This window comes from Eulemur rufifrons, chromosome 16, assembly GCF_041146395.1.
Source record: "Eulemur rufifrons isolate Redbay chromosome 16, OSU_ERuf_1, whole genome shotgun sequence".
Classification (NCBI taxonomy): Eukaryota; Metazoa; Chordata; class Mammalia; order Primates; family Lemuridae; genus Eulemur; species Eulemur rufifrons.
In genome coordinates, this window is record NC_090998.1 from 12,531,159 (window position 1) to 12,557,901 (window position 26,743).

The 26,743-nt window shown below is 38.3% G+C and overlaps 1 protein-coding gene across 1 annotated transcript; it reads left to right on the plus strand.

The window, feature by feature from the left end:
* The first annotated feature begins 1,053 nt into the window (after window positions 1–1,053).
* On the plus strand, window positions 1,054–23,817 carry CREBL2 (cAMP responsive element binding protein like 2). Its single transcript, XM_069489279.1, has 4 exons — window positions 1,054–1,331; window positions 18,875–19,072; window positions 20,268–20,412; window positions 22,654–23,817. Exons 1-4 carry the CDS (start codon window positions 1,317–1,319, stop codon window positions 22,656–22,658), a joined length of 363 nt encoding a protein of 120 aa, XP_069345380.1. The 5' UTR covers window positions 1,054–1,316; the 3' UTR covers window positions 22,659–23,817.
* The last annotated feature ends 2,926 nt before the right edge of the window (window positions 23,818–26,743 follow it).

Genomic DNA, 26,743 nt, shown 5'->3' on the forward strand with positions numbered 1-26,743 from the left:
GTGGCCCCTTTTGTGTCTGGCTTCCTTCACTTAGCACAAATGTTTTCAAGGTTCAAACACATTGTAGCGTGTATCTGTACTTCATTCTTTTTTAAAAATCAATTAACTAATTTTTTTAGACAGGGTCTTGTTCTGTCACCGGGTGTACAGTGCAATGGCGTCATGACAGCTCACTGCATCCTCAAACCCCTGGGTTCAAACGATCCTCCTGCCTCAGCCTCCTGAGTAGCTGGGACTACAGCTGCGCACGACCAAGCCGACTAATTTTTTTTTTTTTTTTTTTTTTTTTTGGCGAGATGGGGTCTTCCTCTTGCTCAGGCCGGTCTCAACTCCTGAGCTCAAGCGATTCTCGCGCCTGGGTGTGAGCCCCAGCGCGGCCTGCGGCCTGTACTCCATTCGTTTTTATGGCTGAATATTTCTTTGTATGTATATTCCGCAATTGGTTATCCATTCATCCATTGAGGGACATTTGGGTTGTTTCCACTTTTTGACCATTATGAATAATGTGCTAGAAGAAAACATTTGTGTACAAGTTTTCGTGTAGTCATAGTTTGTATTTCTCTTGGGGATATACCTAGGCGTGGCCAATATTCTGAGGCGCCGCCAAATTGTTTCCCAAAGCAGCTGTACCATTCATTTTACATTCTTAGTTTTTGTTTTTTTAAATAAAAAACCTTCAGGGTTTCCCCAGCGTCCTAGAGGAGGACCTGCTCCCAGGGCCCCACCTTCAGGGCTGCCTCCACAGGGCCCCAAACTCCCTCCCTTCCCCGCCAGGCCGCTGACACTCCGGTACCAAAATATCAGAACGCGCATCCCGTGGACCTCCCACCTCCCCGCCTCCTCAGCGCCTTTGGGCAAAAGGAAACATCCGTCCCCGGCTGAGGCTGTATGGACATTGTAGTTCTCTTTCCAGTCGGCTGCGCAGAGATTGCGACGAGGAAAACTACAATCCCCAGAATGCCGCGGTGCTATGGCAGCCGAAGAGGCCACCGCGTGCTGCGCTCCCGCCCACTCTCCGGTCTCGGCCGCTCTCCAGGGCGTCTGTAAACACACCCAGAGACTGTCATGGAGGGGGAGGAGGAGGCGGCGGCGGCGAAGGGAGGCGATTGGGGCCGCCTCCAGGGTCCGCTCTGCCATTCCTGAACTGGTCCCTCGTCCCCGTGACTGTGGCATCAGGGAAGCGAACTGTTAGGCGAGAGGAGGAGGCAGTCAGAACCATATCCCCTTCTTCCCCGGGGCGGGGGCCGGGCCGGGCCGGCTGAGCCGGGGGAGGGCCCGGGGAGGGAGTGCCTGGCCGGGCCAGCCAGTCTGCCGAGATGGATGACAGTAAGGTAAGTCTTGTGGTTTGCACGCGCAGCTGCCGCCGCCGCCGCCGCCGCCTGCTTCTCGCTAAAAACTAGTCCTGCCGCTGAGCCTCAGCTAAGTAGTCCATGCCAACACCCCAAAAGCACCTGCCTTAGACATCCCTGCGCCTCTCCAGTTGTTGCCTGTTGGTAACCCAGCCAGGAATTCAAGGAACACCGCGTTTTTCCAGGAAGGGCCCTCTTCTATGGAAATTTTTCACTCCCAGGGCAGCCTGTTTGCCACCTTTTCCAGGTAGAGCAAAGCCCAGCCCTTGACTTGCCTATTGCGATAAGTCAAGAAACTACTGTGCTTTTTCTTTTTGCCCTCTTTTCCTCCCTGCCAGCCTGTCTCCAGTTTGAGGACCTTAATTAGTGCGCCCAGAACCAGCTCTATTTCCCTTGACGATTCCCCTTTCTTCTCTCAGGCTCCCTTACTCAATGCCCCATTCATTAATCAGTTCACTCCCTCCCACCCCCCCCAGCTATTTTCCTGTGGTTGGTTGGAACACTGCTAAGCTCCTGTTGCTATTCGGCCAGAGGAATCTAACCTCTAGAAAGCCTCTGTAAGAAAAGTAGTGAATTTCTTCTTCTTAGTACACGTCAGTATCCTGTCACCATCCCACTTTCCCCATCCAAATCACTTAGCCTTATGATCGTACGTAATAATGTTCATTATTGGTTCATTCATATAGTTTATAACCTTTCCGTCTTTATTGCTTCCCACATCAGTGTTGTTTAGTTTTATTTCATGAAGATTGGGATGGTCAGGGATTCACTTATTGATGTTTTAGGATGTTTAGGAATTGGACTTTTTTATTTTAAGGAATCAGACTTTCAAATCTTGCTGATTTTTCAAGTAAAAATCAGTCCTTCCCTTTTCTTTCCAGAGTCTTATTTTCCAGTCTCTGGCATACTCCTCATGATAGCTTTTTCCTTTGGGTTCCCTTTTTCCCTCCACTAATCCATAAAACTTTGCTCCTGCAAAGTTTTTGTTTCACACATCCTCAGAGAGATTGAAAAAATTTCCAGCTTCTCTGGGCTCCTTGTTTCATTCTTCATCGTCTTTTCTTCCTCTTCATGCAGAAGGCTCTGAGAAGAATGACAGAAGGGAAAGTCCAGTGCAGTACTCTGGAACTGGGACTCATCTAGAAGAACAGATTGCTTGTGAAGTAGCAAATCCCTCTGAATAGGAAGTGGTAGTTCCAAGATAGAAGGGGGCATTTCTGAAAAGTCTCCAGAAAAATCAGAAAATAATTTTTCATAAAAGTCTTCACTACCTTGCTCTTTCAGTGTTTATTTTGAAATTAAATCTGAATACTGTATCCATTATCTTTCCCAGAAAATAATGTTATGGCTGTTTAAGAATTCTAGAAGAACATATTGTTCTTTATTTTCCTTCTTGAGACTCCCAAAGCATATTCCATCTAATTTTCAGTTGTTTCCTTTGAAACATTTGACAACATCTTGAAGTCTTCAATAATCTCAAATAAGTTCAAGAAAAAATACATATGATTTGGGGTTATTTTACTTACCTATAAGATCACATAGGAGTTATTTCTAAAATTAGCAATCTGGTGCAGGAGGGGATGTAAGATTTCCTTGTTTTGCCTAAAAGAGTGAAGTTAAGTTTTGAGGGTAGGCTATCTATAACTTACTTCCAATAGGGTACACAGGCAAACAAAATGAATTCAGTTCTCATTCTTTATTAATTCATTGTTTTTACCAGAGTATTTAAAAAAAATCAGTTTTTAAAACCTTAATGATTATCAAAAAAGAAAATTTATTTCCAGTATCTCTGGATGGATAGTGCCTCTGGAGTACACTACTTTCACTTTGCGTGCCGTAGTTGTGGATGAGTAATATTTAAATGTCATGTATGGCAAGACTGGACTACTCCTTCAACAGCCAGGCAGTGTGAACCAGCCCTAAGTAAGGCTTTGGCAGCTCCCAGCCATGCCTTTCTCTGTGCCCTAGTTGTTATAATCCTGCAAAATTGTATTGTCCTCCTAGTGTGTACAGACGTACTCACACACAAAACACACTTTTCCCTCACATTGCATATGGGCCACAGAGTCTCTGATTCCGTTTTCCTCAGTATAAGAGGAGGTGAGGGTTGGGACTTAGAAGTGTGGTGGCTGTGCCAGTGAGAGCATAAAGGATGACAAACTGGCTGACAGCAAGGCCAGGGTAACAGGAAGAGGACAAAGTGGGCAGGAGCAGCAGTTACAGAAAGGTAGTGTTTGAATGAGCTGGCCAGGAAACAGATGATGATGATGATGCTGTGAAGGCCTCCCTTTATAAAGATTCTGTATGATGAGTTGTTTTCATCGGTAGCAATAAATGAGTTTGCCGAGAGTTCTCCACACTGTCATCTAGCCTCCTGGAGCGAGAGCAAGACAGATTTGAATGGAGGTACAGCTTTGCTTCCCAAGCATCTCACGCTGTGCCTACTACAGCATCGAGTACTAGTTAATACTGATTAAACTGAATTGGAACAGAGTGATATTAAGGAGATTGCCCTTATGTACCTGGGGTTTATTAATCAACATGCTCCAGTTGAGCAAACCAGCCAGAGCATACATACAATAGCAAATGGGAAAAATAAAGCAAGAGGTAGATTGGGCATCTAAAAATGGGGGCTTAGGAAAGTGCTAAGTAGCAGAAATCAAATACCAAGTAGATGTACTAGGCTGGTTGGAAAGGAAAAAATCTTGGCTAAATTTTTTAACCTTTCTGAGCCTCCCTTATCTGTATGTTTTTTTTTTTGTTTATTTTTATTTTTGGAGACAGAGTCTCATTGCAACCTCAAACTCCTGGGCTCAACGTGATCCTCCTGCCTCAGCCTCTTGAGTAGCTGGGACTACAGGCACACGCCACGACGCCTGGCTAATTTTTCTATTTTTAGTAGAGATGGGGTCTCACTCTTGCTCAGGCTTGTCTATAACTCCTGACCTCAAGGGATCCTCCCACCTCGGCCTCCCAGAGTGCTAGGATTACAAGCATGAGCCATCTCGCCGGGCCTCCTTATCTGTTACATAAGGCCAATACCTTCTTTACAGGCTTAGTGAGGATTAGAGGTGATGCATATAAAGCATCTAGCACAGAGTCTAACACATAGTAGGCTCTCAAGAAATGTTATCATTATTATATTACCTAGCAGTGACTCCCCTGGGCGTTAGCAAAGTGCAGTAGGTACCTGAGATGCTCATTTTAATAATACTTAGGTGAATGCTACTGTATAACATTTGCAGCCATGTTTACACCAACACTACCTTTTGCTCCTCACTGTGCCCCAAATGGGACAGGGGCAGTGGAATGGGACATAAAAGGAACTTAAGCTCTGCGCTTAGCTGTTACATGGTGTGAGAAAGGTAGTCCCCTGACCCCACCTGCATGTCTACCACTAGGAAAAGTACTTGTTTTGATAAAAGCCTCTTCTTGACCTGCTGTGTTCAATTACAAAGAAAATAGCAACATGTTGTTTTCAGAGGCTTTGATCATAGACAGAGGTTCTTCTTTTTTATTTTATGTTTGACTTTTATGTTTATCAAGTGAACACATGAATAAACTGGAATATCCTAAACCAGATGTGTTCCTGCCATAGACTGTTAGCTGGTAAAAGATCACCATACTGTATTGCCCGGCCTGACAGTTTAAGTCATCAAGTTCCAGTTGAGAGGATGATGAGAAAGTGGACCAGGTACTGGCCACAATATGCTAATATGGGCTGCTGTTTCCCTCCATACTTCCTTTCCACCTTGTGCTACACAGGATTATCTGGAAATGAGGTTTCTTACACTTTCCTTACCCCTTAAACCCTCCCTGTCCCCCACCAAAGTCTTCTGTTCTATCTAGTTCTGAGTAGTGCTTGTTCTTAAAAAAAAATTTTAACTTGGCCAAAAAAATCTCTTCAACATTCCCAGACCTATCCTTTGGCCTTTAGCCATTCTCTGCTACAGTTGGAACTACCCTTCTTGGGCAGTGCCACGTAGCCCAGACATTTTCTGCTTTTCTGCCCTCTTACTCCATCATCTCTTCCCTCAAGACCAAGACAGAAGAGCCAACTCATCTACTATACAAATCTCTAACAGTAGATATTAATGTGTCTTCCTTTCCTGTCTAGGTTATATGCACATTTTAACTTGGGAACCTCTACAGATAGTTTAAAAGTCAAGGAGTAATTTAAGTACTACAGAAACCAGTTGAAATCTAAGTTTAAATAACCTTATTAAGAATGTTTTGCTCTCTAACGTTTTCCGAAAAGTTTGTTATTTTATTTATTCATTAATTCATCAAACATTTGTTGCACACCTAATATGTATCAGGCATTGTGCTAGGCAGTAGAGACACAAAGATGATGAAGAGTTCCTGACTATTCCTGGGGAGCTTACATTTCAGTGGGTGAGGCAAACAAATAGAAAAGTAATTACACTATAGTGAGGTAAAGAGCGAGGACAATAGAGGCAAAGTGCTTTGGGGCACTAAGAATGGGTGCCTAATTGTCAAGGTCTGTCAGATACCAGTTCACAGAGTAGGAATGAATCTTTAAAGAATACGAGTCTCCTGCCCCTAAACAGGAAAGATGGCATATCCTGTACTAAAGCATACTGCATGGCAAAGTAAGTATTTTGGTACAGCTCGGGCAGGGATTGACAAACTTCCTGTAAAGGGCCAGATAGTAAATATTTGTGGACCATATTGGTCTCTGTTGGAATTACTCGACTCTGCCATTGTGTCACAAAAGCAGCCATAGGCAAAATGTAATGAATGGGCATGTCTGTGTTCCAATAAAACTTTATTTACAGAAGCAGGCAGCTAGCTGTGTTTGGCTTGCCAGCAGAGTGGTAATTTACTGACCCCGAGCTACAGCATACGGCACAAGTAGAGGTGTAGTCAGAGATAAAGATGGAAAGATAATCAGGGGCCAGAGTACAATATGCCTGGTACTAGCTAAGAAATTTGGGTCAGTACTTTTCAAAGTGTGGAAGACACCGTCTGAATCAGAATCTCTGGGGATAGGGCCTGGGAATTTGAATTTTATCAGGCTCTCCAGTTGAGTGTCTCATATGTTTATTAAAGTTCAAAAACCAAGGCCATAGCTGTCAGGGAGTCATTGAAGGATTTTTAAAGCAGAGGTGACAAAAATCAGATTTATATTTTTGAAGAAAAATGCTAATGGCTATATGGAGAATGGATTAGGGTAAACATGTAGGAACTGGGACAAGACTAAAAGGCAGATGGTCCAATTATGAAAGAACATAGGTTTTGACATAGTCTATGACCTGAGTTTAAATCTCACTTCCACCCTTTTAAAGTGTTAGGGTTTTGGACAGATTGTTTAATATCTTCAGAATTTACTTTCTTCAGATAGAGATTGGGTGTGTTAATATGGACCTTATTGAGTTATTGTGAGAATTAAATGTGATATATATGTGAGCCCATACCAGAAGAACTTAGTACATGATGAGTTCTCAATAAATGCTGGTCCTTTCTGACTCCTCACCAACATGGTCAGATTGTTCAGAAGAAAGGCCTGAAGACCATATTAGAGATTATAAAATGTAGGTTGCAGTTGATGCAGCATGCATAAAATCCCTCAAGGATGAAGACTTTGGAGAGAAGAAAGAGCTAAAGAGAGCCCCAGAAAACTCACAAATGATCAAAAAAGACTGACGAATAGGACTCAGCAAAATAAACTGAAAAAGAGATGTCAGTGATGTAGGAGAACCAGAAGAAAGGGCTGTAATGTCATCTATCTAAGTAAGGGTGGAGAGATTTTTAAAAGGGGACTTAGTCTACAATGTGAGATGCTACAAAAAAAGTCAGGTAAAATAAGAAGCAGGTGGTGAGGTGGCTCGTGCCTGTAATCCTAGCACTCTGAGAGGCCGAGGCAGGAAGATTGCTTGAGCTCAGGAGTTTGAGACCAGCCTGAGCAAGAGCTCAAGACTCCGTCTCTACTAAAAATATAAAAAATTAGCCAAGTGTGGTGGTGCACACCTGTAGTCCCAGCTACTCAGGAAGCTGAGGCAGGAGGATCATTTGAGCCCAGGAGTTTGAGATTGCGGTGAGCTATGATGACTGGCTGCAAATAAGTAGTGAAAAAGTATCCATCTGACTTGGAAAATAGGAGGTTGTTTACAAACCTAGCAAGAGCAGTTTCAATGGAGTGCCTGGGCAGAAGCCACAATCTATCAGTTGGGGAAGAAGTGGGTGGGAAAGAAGGGAAGACAGTAGGTATAGACCATTTTACTGAGTCAGTTTGTAACAGTTTGAGGATTGCTGAAATATGTGTAATATTATGTTTAGATGAAGTTATACTTAGCTCTAGCTTAAAATAGTAGCAGTTGGGAGGCTAGGGGAAGGTCTAGGGTTTGAGACCCCATCTCTCTAATTTTTCTACTTTCTTTCTTTCCTTGTTTCTTTCTTTTCTTTTCTTTTTTTTTTTTTGTGAATAGAGATGGGGTCTCACTGTGTCGCCAGGCTAGTCTTAAACTCCTGGCTTCAAGCAATCCTACTGCCTCAGCCTCTCAAAATGCTTGGATTACAGGTGTAAGCTACAACGCCTGGCTTTCTTATTTTTCTTTAATCCATGGGAGACCACTTTTCACTTTATGTCTTTAAGAGAAAGGCAAAACAAACCCTCTTGCTTTTTTCCTGAGGCTGCTGGTACTACTCCGTGTAAATACAATAGTTCTCTTACACTTAACAACTTGAAACTTTTATAAGTTGCCTTAAGAATTAGAGCATCAGGATATAAATAAGTGCAAAAAGTATAGTAAAATAATAAGAGTTCTTAGTTGATTTTTCAGATTTTATATCCCTATAAATTAGTTTCAAAATATTGCTAATTTTTCTTTTCATTTATTTATTAAATAATCAGGATTTTTTTTGTTTGTTTGTTTTTGTTTTTGTTTGTTTTGTTTTGTTTTTTGAGACATGGTCTCCTTTGCCTTGGTTAGAGTGCAGTGGCATCTTCATACATCACTGCAACCTCAAACCATCCTCCTGCCTCAGCCTCCTAAGTAGCTGGGACTACATGCATGCACTACCATATCCAACTAATTCTTTTTTTATTTTATTTTTTGTCTCACTGTGTTGCTCAGGCTGGTCTTAAACTCCTGGCATCAAGTGATCCTCCTCCCTTGGCCTCCCAAAGTGCTAGGATTATAGGTGTGAGCCATCATGTCTGGCCAAATTATCACTTTTAATAAATGCCTCTTAACTGCCTTGGCTCTGTGCTAGATATTGTGGGGGTTGCAAAACAAGTAGAAAACAGCTTCTGTGCTTGAGGAGCTCACACTACTCAGGGGAGAGAGAACATAAATATGCAAGGCCACTTAAAAAAACAATATAACAATTCAGTGTGATATCAACTCTGTGTTCCAGACATTTAGAGAAGAAAAATGATACATGGGCAGAGAGTGGTTGTCAGCAAGAGCTTCTGAGAAAGAGGGCTAGAGCTGATCTTAAAAAAAGAAAACACAGGATTTGCCTTTTTGGATGCTTGGAGGATAGAGGGAAAACGGTTACAGAAATGGTGGCTGTGGGTAAAAATGCAGGGATAGGGTTCAGGTTGGAGGTCTCTAAGGAGACTGGCATGACTTGATATGGAGGGTGCCTGTTGGGCATAGTGAAAGAGAAAATTGGCTTGCTGAGAGGGAGCCTGGATGGAGTAGGCCAGATGGTGGCCCCTAAAAATGTCTGTGTCCTAATCCCTGGAACCTGTGATTATCACCTTATGTGGTAAAAAATTGAATATGACCTTAATATGGCAAAATATGTGATTAAGTTAAGGATTTTGAAAGGAGGGATTTATCCTCAGCTATCCAAGTGGACCCTAAATTCAATGACAGGTGTCCCCATGGGAGTATGGCAGAAAGAAGGAGCTTAGACAGATGAAAGGGCAGTGTGACCACAGAGGATGGAGGCAGATAGAGTGATGTGGCCACAAGTCAAGAGTCTGGAATGCTAACGGCCACCGGAAGCTAGAAAAGGCAAGGAATGGATTCTCCCCTGGGGCCTCCAGAAGGAGTGCGGCCCTGCCAGACTTCTGTCCTCCAGAACTGGAGGACAAACTTCTGTTGCTTTAAGCTACCACATTTGTGGTAATTTGTTACAGCAGCCACAAGAAACCATTAATAATATACTGGATATGGTGATTTAGCAGTGCTGAGCGAGGGGTCTTCTCTTAAGCTCAAGGGTGACATGGCCAAGGGCTGCTAAAGAAAATTTATTCTATCTATAATGATCAGATGTTACCTTTTTTTTACAGTGAAGAAAAAACACACTGAGGTTATTTTCATAAGCTGAAAAGAAAGGTTAATTTGGCAGCTCTTTGCAAGATGGATTGACTAGGGAAGTGGGGAAGGAAAAGGAGAGATGGCGGAGACCTACTGGGAATCTATTGTAATAATCGGTGAGCAGAGGCCTGACTAGTGTTGAAGTAGTAGGAAAGGAGTGGAAGAGAGAAATCAGAGATTTTATAGAGGAATACATTGGCATGACTTCAGTAGGTGGGCCTGGAGAGTCACAATAGCAGAGGGAAACTTCAAGGAGTCGTAAAATGAAAAAGTTTGTTAGTAACCTCCTTACCACCCTCCTTAATCAGGTGCCTAATGTCACAGTGAGTTGGATTAAATGAATGACTACATAGCATTAATACAGCAGTGCATTTAAAGCATCTATCTGTTTTGGAACATTTTCAGGGAATTATATGATCGGGTTAATGAGTCCTACCTGAGAATATGGACAGAAATAGGCATGTTATAGGTTGCTGTGGTACAAATCTGGGGACTTGAGTTTTAGTCCCTACTCTGACACTAAAAGTCTCTGGACTAAAATTTTGTCGTCTATGAAATCAAGAGATCACATATGCATATCTGTGTGTGTATACACATCCCTTCCCCACCAGCGTTCCTGTATATAATGATATCCTGCACTCTGTAATGATATTTATTGCATGGCTGATGCTTTTCATTAGTCTAAATGTATTACGGGTAAGTAGCCTATTGTCTTATATTTATACTCCAAGAATTTTACAGTGTTTGGGACAAAGTGGGTATTTAATAAATGGTTGCTGAATAAAGGAATTAATTTTCCCTTCTAGGATAATAGTGCTTACCTCATCTGGGGTGGTGTGAAATAACATGACATAACATGTTGAGTGCCCAGGGCCTTGTTCAGAGTGCACACCCTGAATTTAAGTTTTTGTTCTGTTCGTTCCTGAAATACAAGAAGTAAAACGGTCTAAGAATCTGTAGAATAGGATTTAGTCTGGATGCTGAAGGCTTCCTCATTTTAGCGCATTAACTCCTAAAGAGCATGCAACTACAATCATGTCTTCTCTTTCTGTGGAAGTTAAACCTGCTCACTGTGAAGCCTAGGCCATTCATAATTTCCTCAGGCCTTTGCATACTGATTTTTATTTTGTCTTTCACTTTAATGATTAATTTTAGAATTATCAGCAACCCTCCTCTTGGCTAAGTCCAGTAGTTTTATCTTAATTCTCAACCTTTTAAACTCATGAATTAGGACCCTTATGCTTGACCCTGTCCTCCTTATATTTCTCCTTATAAAATTCTGTGTCTCTGTGCCACCTTGATTGTTCCCTTCTACTATTCTTTTTGCTTTTTAAGGCTTACTAGGTAACCACGTCTTTTTTAAAAATAACAGCTTTATTGAAAGAATTCACATACCATAAAAGTCACCCTTTTAAAGTATACAATTCTGTGATTTTTAGTATATTCACAGAGTTGGGCAATGATCATCACTATTAATTCTAGAATATTTTTGTCACCCCAAAAAGACAATCCTATAAACAAACTATGGCACATCCATACAATGGAATATTATTCAGCAATAAAAAGAAATGAGCTATGAAAACACAAAAAAACATGGAGGATACTTAAATGCATGTTACTAAGTAAAAGAAGCCATTCTGGAAAAGGCAAAACTATAGAGATAGTAAAAAGACCAATGATTGCCAGACTTTCAGGAGAGGGAGGAATAGGGGATTTTTAGGGCAGTGAAGCTACTCTGTGTGACACTGTAATGGTAGATAAGTGGCATTATGCATTTGTCAAAACCCATAGAACAGACAACACCAAGAGTAAACCTTAATGTAAACTATAAACTTCAGTTGTAATAAATCTGTATTGGCTCATCAGTTGTAACAAATGTGCCACTCTAATGCAAGATGTTAATAAGAGGGGAAACTGAGAGTAGAGAGAGAGGGATAATATGGGAACACTGTACTAAGTCTTATTAACTTTAAAAAAAAAAAAAAAAACCTGGACCCATTAGCAGGCACTCCCCATTCTTTCCTTCCTCTTCTCAGCAATTAGGAAACCACTAATTAATTTAGTCTCTATACATTTGCCTATTTTAGACATTTCATGTAAATGGAATCATGCAATGTGTAGCCTTTTGTATTTGACTTCTTTTACTTAGCATAATCTTTTCAAGGTTAATCCATGTTGTATCACGTATCAGTACTTCCTTCATTTTGAGCAGAATAATGTCCCTTTGTATGGATATACCACACTTTGTTATATATTCATCAGTTGATGGACATTTGGGTTGTTTCTACTTTTTAGTTATTGTGAATAATGGTGCTGTGAACATTCATATACGAGTTCTAGTATGGACATAGGTTTTCATTTCTTTTTGGAATATACTAGAAGTGGAATTGCTGGGTTATATGGTAACTTTATGTTTAACTTTTTGAGGAACTGCCAAACTGTTTTGCAAAGCAGCCAGACCATTTTGTATTTCCACCAGCAGTGCATGAGGGTTCCAGTTTCTCCACATCCGCACCAACACTTGTTATTGGCTTTTTGATTATATAACCATCCTAGTGGGTACAAAGTGGTATATCTTGTGGTTTTGATTCACATTTCCCTAATGACTAATGATGTTGAACATTTAAAAAATTTGCTTGTTGGACATTTGTATATCTTCTTTGGAGAAATGTCTACTCAAATCCTTTGCCCCCCATTTTGAATTGGGTTGTCTTCTTATTGAGTTGTAAGAGTTCTTTATAATTCTAGATACAAATCCCTTATCATATGTGTGATTTACAAATATTTTCTCCCATTCTGTGGGTTGTGTTTTTACCTTGTCTGTTTTTTTTTTTTTTTTTTTTTTTTTTTGTGAGACAGTGTTTTGCTCTGTCGCTCGGGCTAGGGTGCCATGGCATCAGCCTAGCTCACAGAAAACTCACACTTCTGGGCTCAAGGGATCCTCCTGCCTCAGCCTCCCCAGTAGCTGGACTACAAGTGAGCACCACCACAATCAGCTAATTTTTTTCTATTTTTAGTAGAGATGGGGGTCTTGCTCTTGCTCAGGCTGGTCTTGAACTCCTGACTTCAAGCGAACCTCCCACCTCAGCCTCTCAGAGTGCTAGGATCACAGGTGTGAGCCATTGCGCCCAGCATAACCTGGATTTTGACAGAAATTTTTTTGAAAGTGTAGATCAGTTTGGGGAATATTGCCTTCTTAGAAATATTAAGTGTTTCAACAAATTAACATGGGATGCCTTTTCATTTATTAGATCTTCTTTAATTTCTTTCAGTGATGTTTTATGGTTTTCAGGGTATACATCTTGCACATCTTATGTTAAATTTATTCTTTTTATGTTCTTGTAAGTGAAATTCTTTTCTTAATTTAATTTTCAGATCGCTCATTGATAGTACATAGAAACACAACTGATTTTTGTATATTGATCTTATATCCTGCAACCTTGCTGTACTCATTTATTAGCCCTACTAGTTTCCTTTGGATTTTCTTTTTCTTTTTTTTTTTTTTGAAACAGAGTCTCACTCTGTTGCCCAGGCTAGAGTGCCATGGCATCAGCCTAGCTCACAGCAACCTCAAACTCCTGGGCTCAAGCGATCCTCCTGCCTCAGCATCCCAAGTAGCTGGGACTACAGGCATGCGCCACCATGCCTGGCTCATTTTTTCTATATATATTTTTAGTTGTCCGTATAATTTCTTTCTATTTTTAGTAGAGACAGGGTCTCACTCTTGCTCAGACTGGTCTCGAACTCCTGAGCTCAAACAATCCACTTGCTCGGCCTCCCAGAGTGCTAGGATTACAGGCGTGAGCCACCGTGCCCAGCCTGGATTTTCTAAATACAAGATCATGTCATCTTCAAACAGAGATAGTTTTACTTTTTCCTTTCCAATCTGGATGACTTCTGTTTCTTTTTCTTGCTAGTATTATGTTGAAGTGATGAAAGAAACAAGATCCCTGTCTTGTTCCTCAGCATTCAGTCTTCCACCATTAAGTATGATGTTTTCCATAGATGCCCTTTATCAAACTGAGGAAGTTCCCTTCTGTTCCTATATTCCTAGTTTGTTTTTGTTGAGTGTTTTTTTTTTTTTTTTTTTGTTGAGACAGAGTCTCACTTTGTTGCCCAGGCTAGAGTGAGTGCCGTGGCGTCAGCCTAGCTCACAGCAACCTCAAACTCCTGGGCTTAAGCGATCCTCCTGTCTCAGCCTCCCGAGTGGCTGGGACTACAGACATGCACCACCATGACCGGCTAATTTTTTCTCTATATATTTTTAGTTGGCCATATAATTTCTTTCTATTTTTAGTAGAGACGGGGTCTCGCTCTTGCTCAGGCTGGTCTTGAACTCCTGACCTCGAGCGATCCACCCGCCTCGGCCTCCCAGAGTGTTAGGATTACAGGCGTGAGCCACCGCGCCCGGCCTGTTAAGTGTTTTTATCACATAAGGGTACTCGACTTTGTTAAGTTCTTTTTTTTTAAGTCTATTGAAATGAACACACAGTTTTTGTCCTCTTTTTTCCTTTTTGTTGATACTGTGTATTATAGCAATTGATTTTTGGATGTTAAACCAACCTTTATTCCTGGGATAAATCCCCCGTAGTCATGGTGTATAATCCTCTATATGCTGCTAGTACCAGTCTTCTATTATTTTATTGAGGATTTTTGAATTTATATTCACAAGACATGTTGGTCTCTAGTTTTCTTTCCCTATGATATCTTTGTTTGGTTTTGGTGTCAAGCAAATGTTGGCCTCATAGAATGAGTTGGATATGTTCTTACCTCTTCCACTTTTTGGAAGAGTTTGTGAAGGATTAATGTTAATTCTTTAAATATTTGGTAAAATTCACCAGAAGTCACCTGAACCTGGACTTTTCTTTGTGGGAAATTTTTTTATTACTAATTATTTCCTATAGGTTTATTCAGATTTTCTATTTCTTCTTGTCTATTTTGCTACTTTGTGTTTTTCTAGGAATTTCTCTTTTTCATCTAGGTTATCTAGTTTTTTAGCATGCAGTTTTTATAGGGTTTTTTGGTAACTTTTTATTTTGTAAGATTGATAATGATGTCCTCTCTGTTGGTCCTGATTTTAGTATTGTTGAGTTTTCTCTTTCTCTTGGACAGTCTAGCTAAAGGTTGGTGAATCTTATCTTCTTGAAAAACCAACTTTTGGGTCTATTGATTTTGTCTGTTGTGTTTCCATTCTTTATTTTATTTATCTCTGCTCTGCTATTTATTATTACATTCTGTCTGCTTGCTTTGTGTTTTAATTTGCCCTTCTTTTGCTAGTTTCTTAAGGCAGAAGTTTAGGTTATTCATTTAAAATCTTTCTTCTTTTTAAATACAGGTGTGTACAGCTCCCTCTGAGCAATGCTTTCGTTGCATCCCATAAGTTTTGGTATGCTGCATTTTCCTTTCCATTCATTTCAAAGTATTTTTCTGATTTCCCTTATAATCATTTGTTGACCCATTGGTTATTTAGAAATGTCTTTTGTTTTTTATCTGTCATATTTATTAAATTCTTATTATTGTACATTAAGATAGAATTATATGACACAGTCCCAGGTGCTTACTTTCTATAAGTTACGACCTTTAGTTTTAGTTTGTCTCATAAGAGAAATAGTTTAAAACATGTAGTTAACAGAAAAGTAGGACCTTTACTCTTACTTGTTTGTTATCAATAGACTTTAACATTTATGACATATAATGAAGACAGACTTAGTATTTCAGAGGCCCTACTGAAATCTGACATCCTTAATATCCTACCTTTCTGAAAGAAGTTCTCTGTGGAGGGTAAGAAAAAAATCACTTGCTGGTAGATTTCTTTCCTTAGTGGTAGCGGGTAGGCAGACAGGTCTTCTGAGTGTTTTCCTTATTGTCTACTATCCCCAGCTCACAAATGTGTAATGGGACAGAAAAAGAGATAAAAAATGGATAGTGAGTAAAGAGGTATACTGTTTTAAAGCCAGCTATTTAAATTTTCATGTGGCTCTATGTCAATAGAAATTAAATTAGAATAGGAAAAAAAGCAAGATGTCTACATTATTTTCATAGTTTTCTTTGGAGTTTGTATTGGTGCATGAAATCACCACTTTTATTTAGCCATATTAATATGCTTCCTCACAGAAGAAATACAATAGAGCAGAACAATGTGGTTATTGAGTTTGTGAAAATTTTATGAATTGGTAAGAATTTCTTTTAGCTCAGGAATAATTAAGGAATTTGTGGGGTTGGTTTTAGTTTTAGCTTCTGGTTCTTGTTTCTTATTCCTAATTAACTTCCCCTATCTGTTCCTCAATTTTATGACTTATGAAATATATAAAGTTCAGTTGTTACAGCAACTAGTATACTAACCTACATTTGTATGATATTTTTCTCTTTAGAAAGTACTCTCATATACATTATTATACTTAAAAATTGCAATAATCCTGTGATGTACTTGACTCTCTTAAAAACTTGAGGTGTTAGCTGGTACCAAAAGCCAAAAATTGAGCCTATTACTGAGAAAAAGTTAAGCTAGGGAAGTGGTGGTTATGTGGTTTTAAATGTAATTTTACAGAAGATGACATAAAATACAGGAAACTTGGATTCATTTACTATGACTTTCTAATAAAAAAATAGTTCCAATTTAAATACTTTGCTACCATGAAAACTAAACAAAGGGTTCTAGCTTTTGTGTGATATTTTTATGACTGTGCTAGGTTTGTTTGAAAAATCAGTCAAATCCATGAAGTACACTGTGTTCTCTTGCTGGCTTCTCAAAGGCACCCACTCCTGAATTAATTAAAAACAGGAATATATGAAGTATTGGATTATAGTGTTGTATGATTGATGACTCATTTTACTACATGAAGAATAGATTTCATTATCCATTTATTTAACTATAGACATGAGTTTATGCTATAACATATTGCTTTTTAAAAACTGTAACAATAGCAAATATATTTTTTAATATAGAATGATTTCAAAATATTTTATTAAAATTATGCAGTTGATGAGATATAAGCATAATTTAAAATTTAACCCATAGTGATATTTAGATCAACTAGATCATCTTACAATTGCTACCAAATATTTGGCTCTGAAGAAAAGTTTCCTGAGATGTATATTGTTGTGTTGGAATAAAAAGAGGGTGACGATACAGGATAGAAAAGCTTTAAAAGACCAGTTTTTGAAAAATTGAAACTAACTTGGGAGTTGTACTGAAGCAGCTAGCTTTTATTTAAGGTGGTGGTGGTGGAAAGACAGATTTTTTTTTTTCCCCAGAGCCTTGGCCATAATCTGTCTCATGTCAGAGCCACCCCATAAAATGCTAAATACAATTGTTAGCCATCATGATATGACACAGGGTTGGTAAATGTGGCTGATTTGCATTGGTTTTCTTTCTATTTATTTATTTATTTATTTATTTTTTGAGACAGAGTCTTGCTCTGTTGCCCAGGCTAGAGTGCCGTGGCATCAGCCTAGCTCACAGCAGTCTCAAACTCCTGGGCTCAAGCGATCCTACTGCCTCAGCCTCCCGAGTAGCTGGGACTACAGGCATGCGCCACTATGCCCGGCTAATTTTTTCTATATATTTTTAGTTGTCCAGCTAATTTCTTTCTATTTTTAGTAGAGACGGAGTCTCGCTCTTGCTTAGGCTGGTCTCAAACTCCTGACCTCAAGCGATCCTCCCGCCTCAGCCTCTCAGAGTGTTAGGATTACAGGCGTGAGCCACTGCGCCCGGCCTGGTTTTGGTTTTCTTTACCTAACCGTTATACTTAACTAAGATCTCATCTTTATATGGTGAATGTGATGCTAATAATGATTTCAAATAAATCAGATATTTTGTATCCAAATATTGACCTTTTGAGTTTTACTATCTAGGAAGTCTTCTACATTTATTCCAGTGATTTACCAGTGTTTTGAGTTTTGCATTTTCTCTTTCAGAATTGCCTTTAAAGCCTTAGCAATATTCTTGCCAGTACACTGAAAATGTAACATTCTTATTCTCTGAGGGTGATTTTCAGAAAGAGCTAGACATCATTCAGAACCTTGTCAGATAAGTAAAGTGGATAATCAGATTGGGAATTTAGAGAAGGATTAGCTCTGAATAATGAGACATATTTTGTTATGGCTTGTGAAAACTGGCTCCACTGGTACTTTCTAAAAAAGCTTTGAATGGTGGCCTCATTGGAATAGATGTACCCTCTTTCAAAGTGATTGCATTAAAGAACATTTATTTAACGTATAAGTTCAGGTTCATGTATTAAAAAATTTATCATCTTTACCTCATAGTTACATCTTATATAAGAACTTGGGAAAGTTTCAAAGCTAAACAATGAAGTAGATTAAATTACTTTGCCAGTCACCTAATAATTGTGCCTCAGCAGGTACATGAATAACAAACAGGGATATTGAGAGGATGTTTTATGATACCAGTGGGAGCAGGTAGAAATCTACTAAGACAGTCTAGGGTTATAATTATAGGTTTCCAAAGGCAGGAGAAAATATCATGAAGATTTCAGGGACTTCCTGTGTGTACATTTAGGCTCAACAAATTTGAAGAGGGAATTTATAGCCAAATAGCTTTGAATACTTATATATATATATATATGGGTATGTATATATGTATGTGCATATATATTTTGAAATTATATATATAATACATATAAAAATATATAAAATGTATATATTATATTAAAATGTGTATTTTATACACATAATTATAAACATTTAAAAATCATAAAAAATAGATGAGAAAAAAGCTATTTATAATTACACCTATCAGAGAAATCCTTACTGACTTTGTTTACTTCCTTTCATCTATGTAATGTTTTATAATAAGATCATAATGAACATACAATTTTGAATATTGATTTTTCACTTTTGGAATTATTTTCTCAATGCAATAAAAAATCTTCATAGACAAAATATGTAATAGCAATCTTTAGTTTTTTATTATTCAGCTCCATATGATTTATATAGTTTACTGTTAAACTAAACCCTATTATTGAATAAATATCAATAATAAAACTTACATTATTTCTTCTCTCACATTCATGGTTTCAAAAGTATCAGAAAAAATATTATGAGGCAAAGACCCAGAAAGCATTTGATGGGATTATGCTTTCTTAGTTCCATAGACTTCACTTTTGTATTATTTGTAAATGTTCTCTTTGCTAACATGCAGCCATAGTCACTTTTCTATACACAGAACTAAGCAAAACAAAACAAAATTACTTCTTCCCTCTCTCACTGAAGGTGGTTGGAGGCAAAGTAAAGAAGCCCGGTAAGCGTGGTCGGAAGCCAGCCAAAATTGACTTGAAAGCAAAACTTGAGAGGAGCCGGCAGAGTGCAAGAGAATGCCGGGCCAGAAAAAAGCTGAGATATCAGTATTTGGAAGAGTTGGTATCCAGTCGAGAAAGAGCTATATGTGCCCTCAGAGAGGAACTGGAAATGGTAAGAAAATGTTGATAAATATATGAAAAAAATCAACCTCAACTTAGCAGTCAAAGAAATAACACATTAAAACATGAAGATACCAGTTTTCACCTATCCAGTTGGCAAACATTATAAAGAATATTAATCTGTTAGCCAAGATGTGGACAAATAGACATTTTCATACACTGCTGGTGGGAGTGGAATGTACATGACTATTTCACTGAGGGATTATTTATGATAGAAGAAAATGGAAAATAGTCCATATGTGTAACAATAGAGGATTGGTTAACTAATTTATAGTATATTCATATATGGGATTGATTACTTTGGAGCCAGTAAAAATCACAATGCACATATATATTTACTAATGTAGAAAGGTATTCACAATATATAGCTAAGTAGAAAAAGCAACATAACAATATGTAACTATGCATGGCATACCATTTGTGTTTAAGTGAATTTATTTATTTTTTTATTCATTCATTCATTCATTCAGACTTGGGTAGTAGCTGTGGAAATGTAAGAGAGTAGATGAAACAGAATTGAAACTTCATTACTGTGAGCTCGGGGAGGAGGTGACGACAGGTAGGAGTAGAGAGAGATGGTACTACCATGATCATTACAAAACAGACAGGCTACCTCAGGTTTTTAGAAAGTAAGAGAATAAGATTGGGACATGAAGAGAGGGATTTTGAATTTGACCTATACCATAAATTATTTCTTACCTTCTTCAGTGTAAGCCACTTGAGGGCAGAATCTTTGATCTGCTTCATCTGTGTATACCCCCAAAGTCCCTAGTATACACTCTGGCAGATAGTAGATGTTTAATAATTGTGAAAAAGAGAAAGGATTTTACTATAACTTATTTCTTTATTTTGGGAGTACAAATAATACTGTGACCACTATAAAAAAGAGAAAAATTCTAATTAGTGGCACATTGTGAGGAGATATTCTTTTAACTAGAGGGGCCTTTTAAATCTGAGCAACACTCCAGAACATCACAAGAAGATTCAACAGCAGTTTTTTCACCCTCTTCTGAAAGATGCACATACATCCTAGGTTATAAATAGGTAATAGTAACACCATGGAAGGTAGGATTCCCAGCAGCCACCTTGATCGCTGGTCATGAGAGTTCTTATGACCAGGATTTCTACCAGTGGTTTGTGAACTCTGAGGAGTAAAATTTTGCTTAAATGTATTTTACACATTTCAGTACAAGCAGTGGTGTATGGCAATGGACCAAGGAAAAATCCCTTCTGAAATAAAGGCCTTACTCACTGGAGAAGAGCAGAGCAAATCTCAGCAGAACTCAAGCAGGCATACCAAGGCTGGGAAGACAGACGCTAATAGCAATTCCTGTGAGTACAATCCATGGGAGAATTTATATTTAAGGGAGTCTCTCAAGACAGAGTTTCTACTACTCTCCTTAGTATGTCTTTAAATAAAATGTTGATGTCATTCATTATACACTAATATGTGAAATGGCATTACATTCTAAATATTAAAATGCATTTTAAATGCAGTCTATAAAGAGCAACTGATAAATTATGGAAATTTTTTTATTAAGTAGACTTAGTCCATAAATAGGAATGGCACTAATCTAGTTTTTGTTAATAATACTGCTTTTATTTGCATTTTGATTTATGGTTTACAAAGGACTTTCATTCATATTTATCTTAAATATTTCTTCCAGTAATTGTGTTAAGGAATTACACTTCTTATTTTATAGATGAAGAAATAGCAGAGGGGCTGGGTAAGGTGCCCAGGGTCACACAGCTACAATGGTAGAACTTGTCCGCATCTAGCCTAGGCTCTTTCTAGCCCATCCTGTAAGGATTTTTTTAAATTGGGGTGAAATTCACATAACATAAAATTAAGCATTTTAAAGTACAGCTCAGAGGTATTTAGTACATTCACAGTGTTGTACAACCACCACCTCTATCTACTTACAAAACGTTTAATCACCCCAAAAGAAAAGCCTGAACCCATTAAGCAATTGTTCCCCATTATCCTCTCCCCACCCCCAGCCCCTGGCAACCATGAATCTGCTTCTCTCTCTATGGATTTGCCTATTCTGGATAGTTCATATAAACAGAATTTATACAGGATGTGACCTTTTGTGCCTGGCTGCTTTTACTTAGCATAAGGTTCATCCACACTGTAGCATGTATCAGTGCTATGTTCCTTTTTATGGCCAAATAATATTTCTATGTACATGTTTACCACAGTTGTTGATCCATTCACCCATTGATGAACATTTGTTTCTACCTTTTGGCTATTGTAAATAGTCATGTTATGAATGTGTGCATAGTGTATTTGTTTGCATACCTATTTTTAATTCTTTTGGATATATACCTAGGAGTCAAATTGCTGGGTCATATGGTAATTCTATGTTTAACTTTTTGCGGAACTGCCAAACTATTTTCCCCAGTGGCTGAAACATTTTACATCCCCACCACCAATGTATGACTGTTTCAATTTTTCCACATCTCACCAACCCTTATTTTCCACTTTTTAAAGCTGTAGCCATCCTGGTGGGTATGAAGTGGTATCTCATTGTGGTTTTGATTTGCATTGCCCTAATAACTAATAATGTTGGGCATCTTGCCATGTGTTTCTTGGCCATATATATCTGCTTTGGAGAAATGTCTAAGTCCCTTGCCCATGTTTTAATTAGGTTATTTTTCATTTTATTGTAGAGTTGTAAGAGTTCTTTATTTATTCTGGATACTAGAACCTTATCAGATACATGATCTGCAGATATTTTCTCATATTCTCCCATTCTCTAGGCTGATTTTTCACTTTCTTGATAATGAATGTCCTTTGATGCACAAAAGATTTTAATTTTTATGAAGTCCAATTTATCTATTTTTTATTTTGTCACCTGTACTTATTGGTGTTATATCTAAGACTCCATTGCCAAATCCAAGGTCATGAAGATTTACCACTATGTTTTTTTCAAAGAATTTTATGGCTTTAGCTCTTTTATTTGTTGACTCATTTTGAGTTAATTTTTCTACATGGTGTGAGGTAGGAGTCCTCATGTTGCATGTGGGTATCCAGTTATCCCAGCACCACTTTTTGAAGAAACTGGAAAGATTTTACAATGAAGATGTCATGTGTTGATTTCTTCATTGCTGTGATTACTCTGGGAGCACTTGAAATAGTTATAAGGAAATGTCATAAATTATCTTTTAGAAATTTTATATAAAATTGAAGAAATTGGCTTTTTGATAACTTTTCCTAGGTAAGGTAATATTTACCTTAATCTAAATTAATAAGAAAAGCCAAATCAGCTCTTTTTTCTTTCAGACTGTATCTTTAAAAAGTAGCCTTCCTGTAGATACTAAACTGAAAAAATTTCATACATTTAAAAACAGATTTACCAAACTTCATTGACTTTAAAAACATTCCTACAGGTGCTGTAGCTCACACCTGCAATCCAAGCACTCTGGGAGGCTGAGGCGGGAGCATCGCTTGAGCCCAAGAGTTTGAGGTTGCAGTGAGCTGCGATGATGCCACGGCACTCAACCCAAGGAGATGGAGTCTCTGTCTCAGAGAACAAAAAAAATTCTTACATTGGTAACTTTATTTTTCAGGGTGAAGATCATATGAAACAATGAGTCAGTGACTGAAGGCAATATCCTGATTCCCATGGAGGACGGATGGGCAAGAGCGTACTTCTTGGCTCCATTTACTACCTACTGCTCAGTAGTCATCTCTGTAAATCTGCAGTTTCTACCAAAATGTTTGATCATAGTTCTCAAAGGATCTTGCTTTAACTTTCAACATTTAGAAAATTTATAAACATTCAGGCTTGTTTTGGTTGGTATTGCCACCCATGACATTTAACATGTTGTGATGCTTGAAAACACGAGTAGAGAAAAATGGGTGAAGATTATATTTTTGCACCTTAGCTCCACATTGCTTTAATGGTTAATTTATATTCTTTCCATGTAATTCATGTAATTATACGTGTAAGTGTGTTTAGGTGTCACCTCCTTTTCTGTTTTTGATTGCCCTACAAAGAGAAACCAAATGAGCTGATTACTGACTGTAAGTTCTCAGCCTTTATGGACCTAATCGTATATCTTTATATTTACTTGAGCAACGTTTATTTTCTGCATGAACCATGATTTCTCCTGTGAGCCATTCCAGCATAAGCTGTGAATATGTATTAACAAATATATACATTTCTATTTTTATAATCCTTAATGACATGCCTGTTTTAAATAATATACGTTAACGAAATCTATCAGGAAAACTCTCAAGACAGCCTCTATTTAAAACTTTTTTTTGCTGTCTTCAACTATATTTATAAAAGTTTGCTAGGGCCAAATCCATACTTGGAGAATAATTTGTCAAATTTTATTTTTAAGTGAGAAGTAACCTTTCAGGCATTTCAGCAGCACACATTAGCTTGACAACCTAGCGTATGTACGTATGTGTTTCTATTGTATGTCTGTACATGTATGTGGGGAGGATACGAGTGAATGTTCACACACATTTTCCTGTGTACTCAAGTAAATCGGAGGATTTTTCTGAAGAAAATAGGATGAAACTAGGTGCTGAGATTAGGGCTTCTGCCTTGAGATCTGAAACAACACAAGGGACAAATTGCTGGTAGATCTATGGCTGTAGCCATAACCAGACCACTTAGTTTCTTCCCTGCCAAGAATTTCCTTATGAATGTGTCTGAGCCAGCAAGAAGCATACTGGGCATGCATCTGGGTCAGCCCTGGCTATGCCTCCGCTGTGGAGTGAAGCACTGAAGCTGAAGCCGTGCACAGCACCGCAGCTCGTGGGCCTGGCCAGAGGCGCAGAAGGGCAGAGTAGCTCTTTCCAGTCCCCATCACAGCTACGTTTACTTTCTTCCTGACCACCAAATGGAGTGATGGTTGAGGAATCAAGGTCATAACATGATACACTCAGACAGACTTTGGAAGCTTTTGATTTCCCCAGTGAGATACTTTATCACCCTCTCTTCTCTTTGCCATGGTTAAAACAGGAGTCATGTTTTCTATTGCTGCTAAATTATAATTGTTCTTCACTCTAATGAAGCGACTATTTGGCTTTCAAACAAAATGTGTTTTGTTATAAACTGGCAGTTTAAGAGGAGGCACCATAATCGAGATTTTCTTTGAGGTAGAAGATGAGATGGACCACATAGCTGAAGATTATGAGGTACTTTTCCCCCTTCTCTCAGGCTGCGCATTTGAATAAAGTGCCCCCTTAGCCTGAGTTCCTAAAGACCTCTTGTGTATAGGTTGCAATCTCTAATTTACTTCAGTCTAGTTGTGTGTGACTACTGATAAACCACTAGCCCAGCTTGTTGGGTCTCTCTGTGTTTTGGAAGATTGGGGGTTTAAGAGTATTTAATGTCTTTTTAGGATCATAAATAGAAGTAGATTAAGGATTGTTGATATTCAGGCCTTCAAAATTTAAGTGTTTTAAATATAGTGTTTAGATTGTAATTGGGTATGTTTTTGCCATCTGGTCTACTCAATTGTATATTTTTATTTTGCAAAACAACCCAAGACTTTATGTTGCTTTGTTCAGTACCTTTTGAATTCCCCAGAAGAGTTGTTTTCAAAGTAAACATTCCAAGACGAATGTGGCTCTTCGATGGAATGTCTCTATTGTGCTTGAAGTATTTCTTCTCTGGTTGTAATTCTAAATTACAGGGTCATTTGAGCTTCCTCCCCCAACCTCAGTATCTTTACAAGAGTAGTGATTTTGTCCTCAGGTAGAGGATGTGTAATTTGGGGGAAGGTTAATTACAATTCATTTGAGTTTATTCCTAAACCTCTCTATTTGGTATTTTGGAGTAGATCAAACCAAGGGAAAGTTCCTTGGTCTTAAAAAGGAATGTTTTGATTGTTTCGGGTATTGTGCTGGTTGCACACTTTGGCCACTTTGAAGCGTGTTCATAAATGTCACTGATTAAAACAGCTGGAGCGTTTCCTGCCCCTCCCAGTTAAGAAGCAGCGTACTGAAATCCTGCCACCTCGCACTCACCTTGGTAACAAGAAGGCCGAGAGAATCAGGGAGTTCAGGAGATGCTGTTCTCCTTGCTCTCTGAGTAAACAGAGGAATGTTTTCTTTTCCTTTTTTTCCCCAAAGAAAGATAAGGGGGAAAATATATTTGTATTTAGACCAGTCATAGTCTGTCATTATTTTAGCATCAACCTGCTGTAAATTAGAGCAACTGAATATAATATGGAATAAGTTTGACCAGGCCGACTTTCAGTATATAGTTGAAATTCTTTAAAAAATTTTTCTATTTTATCTAAAATCTATTATATCTAAATCAGAACTATCTTATTACAGCAGATTCATATCAGTTTACCAGCTAATTGACAGTAGTTATCAGCATCACTGTTTAGTATTTTATCATCTTTGAATTATGATAGCTTTGATTTGGCTAATTACAAAAAGTATAGGTTTAAACTGGACTTACCTTTAGTTAATTTAAAGGCAAAGAAGATTTGAAAACATAAATGCTATATTTCACAAGAAATCAGTTGCTTTATTATCAATTACATATTTAGTTTTTAAAAGGAGGACGATTACTATTAAACCACATGGTATTTTGGGAGCATTGAAGGAACTTTTCTCTCTGAAGAGCATTGTACAATGATATTTTTATGGAAAATAAAATAAAATATCTTCAGAGACATCTCCAATTGTCTGTTTCACGGTACTATTACAAGATGTCTGTATAAGCACACAGTTGTAAAAAGAGTGTGGGATTTAGGCAGAAAAATTGGTCTTGGGTCCATTTTCTGAGTCCCTGTGAAATATTTAATCTCTCAGCCTGTTTCCTCGTCCGTAAAAAAAGAGAAGAAGAGGATAACTTTCACAGAGTAATTGGTAGGCTAAATAGAAGTTATGAAAAACTGCTTGTTAGATAGTAAAGAACTACATTAAATTTAAACATTCACATTATGCCTGTGTTTGACTATTAGGATTTAAATCACTAAGAATAAATATATTTATTTAATGGGCAGGAATCTAAATATGTAGTGTTGTAGGTATATACCTGCCAAGTCTTTTTAGCCATATCATTATGTCAATCCTCGGAATGGTATAGTTGGAGGCTCTTTTTAGCAATAATGGCCTTCTATTAATTAGGCTAATTTTAAGAACAACTAATGTTCCAACTGGCAGTATCATCCTATAATTATCTGCATAGGGCAGGCTTTCAGGCTTCTAGGTAACTTGGTTCTATTTTTCCATATTCCATCCATTTCTACAGGGTGGTTATAACTCAGAGCCAGGACTGGGACTGCCATGTAAGGTTGTGCTGATTGTGCACTGTACAAAGGCTTCCAGTTAAGGAGGTAAATGGGCTTAAAATCTAGTTCACATTTCCCTCAACAAGCCATGAATGGAGGAATGGGCACCTGCCATGTGTTTACCAAGGGGTACATGTGGCACATGTCTGCCCAGAAGAGGTATTTTTTTTTCCCAATTTTCTCAAGGGTGGGGGTACCTTTTTAAATTCTTCCACCAGGGGGTGCCTTTTTTGAAATGTGCAAAATCATGGTGTGTTGTAGCTGGCTTTTGCTGGCTCCCCAGGAAGCCAATCTATTCCTAACTCCATCAGGTTGGTAGCTTTTAATTAGCAATGGTGGGAGTATTTACACCATAGAAATCAGTAGATGCTACAAATCGTGGATCCCCCTA